This window comes from Sinocyclocheilus anshuiensis, unplaced genomic scaffold (assembly GCF_001515605.1).
Source record: "Sinocyclocheilus anshuiensis isolate Anshui unplaced genomic scaffold, SAMN03320099.WGS_v1.1 scaffold121, whole genome shotgun sequence".
Lineage (NCBI taxonomy): Eukaryota > Metazoa > Chordata > Actinopteri > Cypriniformes > Cyprinidae > Sinocyclocheilus > Sinocyclocheilus anshuiensis.
Window position 1 is genome coordinate 1,363,835 of NW_015539856.1, and position 7,500 is coordinate 1,371,334.

A 7,500-nucleotide genomic window follows, 5' to 3' on the forward strand; every position below is an offset into this window, starting at 1 on the left:
AATTTACGTCTCTGATGATTGTTGATATCAGAAGGAGGCTAGCCTCCCTTGCCAGGCTTCTTTTCTCAACACTCCTCAGCGCTGAAAGTGAACACTCGATGGTGATTGGCTCATTTTTTTTACCAACGGAGGCATGAGAGCTCAGCTCTCCCCCGGCCTCCCCCTCCCCTTCTCTATCATTAGCGGTTGTAATTACATCAGCAGGTTCGGCAAATTCGTGATAGAAAAGTGGCGCTTTCCAACTTCATTAACATGTTATGGTATTACAGCTCTGAAATTACAAACAAAAAATACACATTCTGAGACATGAACTGAAATGAATTGTGAATTTTATTAACATTAAATCGTCCTCCTCCCATTTTCACCTCAAAATTTTGGGAAAGCTGTGCCTCCCCTGCCTCCCCCAACGAGCCGCCACTGCCCCCCTATTACCCAAACGTAACACATTGTTTGTTCCCTTATAACCACACATACGTTCTTTATAGGTACACTATAATTACAGAAAGGTACACCGTAAATTCAGTATACTTAATTGTAATCTAGGTTGTAATCTAAAGCGTTACCTAAAAATGTTTCTAGAACGTTCATCAAGTAAAAACAACATCATAAGAACTTTCAGAGAATGTTGATCTTACACACACACACACACATACATTTATATATGTATTAGAGGTGTAACGGTACACGTATGTGTACTGAACAAATTAGGGCTGGGCGATATGGCCAAAAAAATGATCACAATATTTTTTTTCATATTAGTCGATATCGATAATTATCACAATAAATTTCAAATCTTTATTTCTTTCAAGTTTAAGGTCAGATTTTTTCTCCAAAGTGAAAGTTGTAGAAGCCAGACCATTAACTTTCCTTAACAAAATAAATATCTTAATATAAAAAAATAATTTCTTAGTTTCTGCATGCGATATTATTTTAAATCAAGAAACAGATTTATGTTGCCTGATAATATTAATAATTATATAACTTTTTCTCTTAGAAATGCATATTTGAGAGTAGTAGTAGTAGTAGTAGCTTGAGTTAGGATGCAGATGTAAATTTTTGTTAATTTTCAAAGTTAGTAACATCTGTAAAAATGGTAGCGACCTCATTTTTATATAATTAAATTTTATTACATTTATTTATTTATTTTTTAATTAATCATTGGCCTTCCATAGTAGCATTCATTTAAAAACACAGTTAAAACCACACATATAGCACACCTCAGTAGTGCTCGCCTAGTGCTGACGTGATGGAGTAAACACATCTGCTCTAGTGAGCTCGCGCCACGCAACAGTTTGAACTTTGATCCGGCCGGATAAACGGTCCGTGTGGCACACTTCAAATGAGTTGCACTGTTGCATTACGCTTTTGGCGCATAAACATTATATCGAACATTAATCAAACTCTTCATATAATTTTATAGAGGAAAATTATATCGCGATAATTATCGTTATCGATTTATCACCCAGCCCTTGAACAAATCATAAAATTTTTCCAGGAAATTCAGACAATACATGCCGTTTTGGCGCTCTTTGATGTGGCGAGACAGATCGCTGTATAGAAGCCTCAAGCCGGTTTCACACCACAAGCGTGAGCAGCGCATATTTTTTTCGGCGTGCATGATAGCAAATGAGTGCATTCACACCGGGAGCAGGAGCAGAGATCGCTGCAGCGATCATTTTGGCACGAGTCTATTTTTGCTGGCGCTGCTCACGCTCAAATAAAGTGACAGCACACTTTTGATGGACAAAATAAATATGATTTAACACAAAAAGTGCTAAAAATGCACAGAATAAGCATTTAGAAATCCTGTGCTGAATGTGTTCCCTAGAAGTGGCACGTCTGGTCACCTTATTATATAATTGGCTTACGTGATCCAAATTAGCCGTGACGCTTTTTCCAATGTTATTACGCTTTTTCCAATGTCTCTGGTACGCTTCTGTTTTTATGTTTACGTGAGGGGCCGCACATAGTGTGCGTGATGCAAATTTCGTCAGTTTCGATCGTTGCACATTTGCATTAATCAGTTGTTCCACAAGGTGGCAACATTGGCCCCAGTCGTAGTTCACAGTAGAAAATGAAACTGAAGAGATGGAACAACAACAAATAGTGGAGACTGCAGCGACAACAGATGCCCGCTTTGACAAATGCTTGTGTGAGAGAGATGATAGATGCAACTTTAGTTTAAATAAGTACAAAGATATGATGGGTTATAACTTCTGGAGAAAAATAGCACATACACTGCAGATGAAACCTTCTACAATGCATGTGTCGTCCGCCTGCGTTCAAGCATGCTATCAAATGGATTACTCTTTGAAAGGCTATTTCTTCAACTGTACACATACTTCACAGTGACACGGACCGGTAAGTCTGAAATTATTTTATTCCTTCAATGATATATATGTATTGTTTGTTGTGCTTAGTCGTGACACTTAAGTGCTGGTTAGAATTAAAGGCGGTGGCAGCTTAAGTGTTAGCCCATGATAAGATTTTTTATTTTAAACTTATTTAGGAGCAGACATTGCTGCTGAGCCTACTACTCATAGTTTTCATTTGAGTCTGTACCTAACATTTGGAAAGCTGTTTATGCTCTTCCCTTATTAAAAGGTGGAGACCCTTTGGAGTTGAACAATTATCATCATAAGTCCAAACATTCAGTTCTATCTCCTTGAATCCCAGGTAATTTTGTACTAGTTTTTAGCTGGAAATATGTTATGTGACTCTTAGAACTGGTCATAGTACCATTACTGCTGCTATGGTTGTGACAAATGATCTTATTGGTTCTTTGGACAGAAAAATATAATAAGATATAATAAAATATAATAAGACGTTTAGTTCAGTGGATCACAAACTGAAGCTGAAAAAACTATAATGCTGGTCTTGGTCCTAATGCTGTTAATTGGTTTAAAAATTATTTTGTAGACCGAATTCATTGTGTCTGTCTTGAAGACCATAAAGCAGGCTTTCTCAATATAACTAATGGTGTTCCCCAGGGTTCCATTTTGGGGCCTGTTTTATTTTCTGTTTTTATAAATGATGTTGGAAAGGATATCAAATCAAAATTACGCCTGTATGCAGATGACTATTATTTATACATAGGCTTTTTCCATACAGGCAGTGCAAGAACTTCAGGTTGAATTTAATTCATTACAAACTGTTCTGTTGATGAATTTAAGGCAGTCATAAAGAATGTGGTGGTGAAGAATGCATGTGATTGTTACTGTAAAAGGCCTCTGTGTTTTATGTGTGTTGTGACTTAATTGTGAGTTTTATATGGCTGCTACCATGGCCAGGTCTCACTTCCTGGTGAAATAAAGGTAGTATAAATATATAAAATAATAAAACTCAGTGGTGCTCCTCTGTGGTTTATTACAATATTTATGTATAGTCCGGTTAAGGTGGCAGGTATAGTGGTGTGTTGGCATCTCCATGTGGTCCTGTTTTTTTTTTGTGGTCCGGTATTGCAGCTTGAAATAGTTTTACATAGAGAGCTGAGAAGAAATAACAAAGCACAAAGCTCCTCATTATGAATGACAGGATAATTGGCTCTAAACATCAGCTCTTTTTTTTTTTTTAATATTTGTATAGTGTGGTAACTGATTTATAAAAGCAATAAGGTACTCGAGGTGTGCTGTATGGGAACGTTAGCAAAACATTATTTGATCCTTTTTGTTGGCTGGGTAAACAATGCCGGAGGCTTCATCTTGAGTACCTTAGATCACCACACTGGTGATCAAAACTTCTGAAGAAACTTAAAACATTGTTTACTCAAGTGACTTATCAGATTCTGTCTGATAATGGTAGAACTTATTTTCTCTCTTTAAATCTTTGTACATTTACACTCTACTGAATAGAAATCTATACCAAAGTACCCTACATTTTCATTTTATGAACAACTAGGGGAAATCGTGGCGTAATGGTTAGAGAGTCGGACTCGTAACCCAAAGGTTGCGGGTTCGAGTCTCGTACCGGCAGGGGTTGTAGGTGGGGGGAGTGAATGTATAGCACTCTCTCCACCTTCAATACCACGACTGAGGTGCCCTTGAGCAAGGCACTGAACCCCCAACTGCTCCCCGGGCACCGCAGCATAAATGGCTGCCCACTGCTCCGGGTGTGTGTTCACGGTGTGTGTGTGTGTGTACTTTGGATGGGTTAAATGCAGAGCACTAATTCCAAGTATGGGTCACCATACTTGGCCACGTCACATCACTTTTTTTTTTTGTCACTATATATTTAAACTGGGTTTTCTGCATTAATCTAGAAACTAGAATAATCCTGGCGTATAGCTGCTGTTATACATTATCATTGTTTTTACATAAAATATTTTCTTAATTTATATATGAAACCCATTTAGTTGGTTAATATAATACAAAACCACAACAACAACGTTTTGATAAACTTCTATTGTTTCAGACAGATGTAATTCCAGCTGCTGCAGTGGGACACAGAGGTTTTGTTGTCGCAGAAGAGCATGTAGAAATGCCTCAAGTCGTGAACCCAATTTCAACACATTTTTTTATTTAAGAGGACAAGAGATTTTTCAGGAACCTGTCAAAATCTTTTTTTTTTTTATATATATATATTTTCATACAAGACAATATGGGTGAAACTATTTCATATTTGGGGTTTCTTGACGTATTTTTCACATCCACATGTATGCATAAATGTTGTGGATCTGTGCACAAGCTGCAGTGAAGTGCCAGGATCATGGACCTGTTTTGTGTTTTGACCCTGTTTCTGTTCCTGTGTTCCCTTATTTGGTCATGTTCATGTCAAGTCACCTTTATTTATATAGCGCTTTTAACAATACAGATGGTGTCAAAGCAACTGAACAGCATTAATTAGGAAAATAGTGTGTCAATAATGCAAAATGACAATAGTAAACACTCATTTTTCAGTTAAAGACAGTTCATCATTGAATTCAGTGATGTCATCATCCAGCTCAGTTCAGTTTAAATAGTATCTTTGCAATCATTTGCAATCAAGTCAACGATATCGCTGGAAATTAAGTGTCACGATGGAGTCTCCGATGATCACAGCATCGCGTTCCGTCTCGCGGAGGGGAGCGAAGCGGTTCCGGTGGAGATATCGAAGACCAGAGGCAGCGGAGGGGGAGAGGTCGTTGCCCGGGGCCTGGCTCATGTCTTCCGTGGCGGGTGCTGAACCCAGGGTCCGTGATGTCCCGGCGCCGGAGTGAAGGACATCTGGGAAGTATTAAGTCATGACCTCGTTTAGTTAATTAGTCATTCTGTGCACCTGTGTTTGGTAATTATCCTGTGTTTATAAGTTCTTGTCTGTGCATTTCTCCTCTGTCGGGTCTGCTCGTTGTGTACTGTGTTCCTTGGATTAATGACTTTTGAGTGTACTCCTCGTTTCCCTCATACTCCTTCCTACAGCGTGCCGTGACAGAAGACCTGACTGAATACAGTTACCTCTGTGTGTCTACCCTCTGTTTTTGTTTCCTGTTTTCTCACAGTGTTTTTGTTTCAAATTAACTGCTAATACGTTTGCCACTTACAGATCATTTTCCTGAATAAATAAAGGACAAAGTATATATATTGCATTTGGAAACAAAGATGAAGTTCTTAAGGTGAATGCATACCTTGACTCTAGGGGTATAACAACTAAAAATCAAGTCAGGAATCTTGGTGTGATTCTGGAGACAGACCTTAGATGAAATGTGCTATATAAATAAACTTGCCTTGCCTTGTGTGAAACTTTTAACATTAAAATTATAACATTAAAATTATATATAGGCCCGTGGGGTAAGATGAGCCACCCAGAACTTGCACAAAAGGCCCCGAGTGGCATGTTGTTACTAGTGTTATTATTTTTAAATGTAACACTTATTGTAATTAATGGGGTTATTATGTAATATTTTCTTGAATTAGATTTACATTTCCGACATCTTTGCATGCAAATCATTAAATTTGCATTCATAGTATTGCTGACATATCTTCAATTAAAATATGGGCAATTAAATATGTAAAAATTAATATGCCTGTATGTAAGTATTTTCCTCATTCATATATGAGACCCATTTAGTTAGTTAATCAAAAAAATATATATACTGTATATTGCTTTGATAATAAACTTTTATTGCTTTATTCCAGCTGTTGCAGTGGGACACAGAGGTTTTGCTGTCGCAAAAAAAAGCAAATGCTTCAAGTCATGAGCCCAATTTCAACACATTTTTATTTAAGAGGGCCAGGGATTTTTCAGGAACCTGTCAAATTCTTTTTTAATATATTTTCATTCAAGACGATATGAGTGAAACTATTTCATATTTGAGGTTTCTTCACGTTTTGAAACATTTTTCATCATAAAAAGCCAAGGGACTTGTTTGTCACCATATTTTAAGAAAGTTCCACATGTATGCATGAAGTTGTGGATGTGCGCAAAAGCTGCAGTGAAGCGTTTATAAGCTCTGCTCTACTTCACACGTTTGATCTTCATGGTGATGGTCTTCAGAGGATCCCAGCTATTCTTCCAGTAATACCAGGTGGCTCCAGTATCCATTAATGTATCATCATTCTCCCACAAATAGTGACCAGTGGGGTTTGTGTAATAACATTTGTTGTACCAAAACCCTCCTCCAAAGTATATCATAGCACAATTGCTTCCTGAATTATCTTGGTCTTTGTCATAGGTGGAGAACATCATCCCATTGTGATAATATAAAGAGTCACCTACAGAAAGGAGAAACTTTCATTTAGACGTCTAAAATAAAGTGACTTTTAAAAAAATACAAAAATAAAATATGTTTTATTAAAAGTATTAGTTTAACCCTTGTGCGACCTTTTGGACATTTTTGTCCTTTTCAGTTTTGTTTTTTTTAGCTTCAAATTTTTATGACAGTTAGGGTTAGGGTTATGGACCTATGTGTAACTTTTTTTAATTGACGCACAAGGGTTAAACATTATAGTTAAACTCCTTCATTACTATCATTTTATGTGCTTAAATTCTTCATTTCACTCATGCATTCGGAAACTGGAAAATGAAACATCTGTAGTTTGTTTCACCTGCTCCTCCATTTACAAAGCCGCTCACGTGCAGTTTGTACCCATCAGCCTCAGAGTCCACAGAGAAAGACTCGTACAGAGCGTAAACCTTCTTTCCTTCAAAGTCCTCCAAATCTACTCTGAGTTTATACTGATGCCTGCGCGTCAGCTGATGAAGAAACTCTAATCCTGTTAAAATCATGAAACTGGTTTAATAACTTTAACAACAAATATAATCTGCATTTATACTGCAGTCCTTGATTGTTTATTCTTTCACTGTTTGCCTTTTTAAGCCTGAAACGTCTCACAAAAACACTCACCCAGCCAGTATTCGCCTGTTTTATTACCGAAACCCTTCTTATAACTCTCCCATGGCCTGAAGAAATTCACCTCGCCGTCCATTCGCCTGAGAAACACCTGAAACATTCAGAAATCATTCATCGCTTTCACACATCACATCATTTCACATAATTCATCCATTTAACATTTTTATGACATAAAA

The 7,500-nt window shown here is 37.3% G+C and overlaps 1 protein-coding gene across 1 annotated transcript in view; it reads right to left on the reverse strand.

Annotated features, from left to right (window-relative positions):
• Positions 1-6,124: 6,124 nt before the first annotated feature.
• The window catches only part of LOC107684861 (microfibril-associated glycoprotein 4-like), a 2,071-nt gene continuing 695 nt past the window's right edge, over positions 6,125-7,500 (reverse strand). The window contains exons 4-6 of the mRNA XM_016481233.1: positions 7,319-7,415; positions 7,020-7,187; positions 6,125-6,686 (exon numbers count right to left, since the gene is read on the reverse strand). Of these exons, the coding sequence (XP_016336719.1) occupies positions 6,430-6,686; positions 7,020-7,187; positions 7,319-7,415 (522 nt within the window). The 3' untranslated portion in view covers positions 6,125-6,429. The remainder of the gene's footprint in view (positions 6,687-7,019; positions 7,188-7,318; positions 7,416-7,500) is intronic.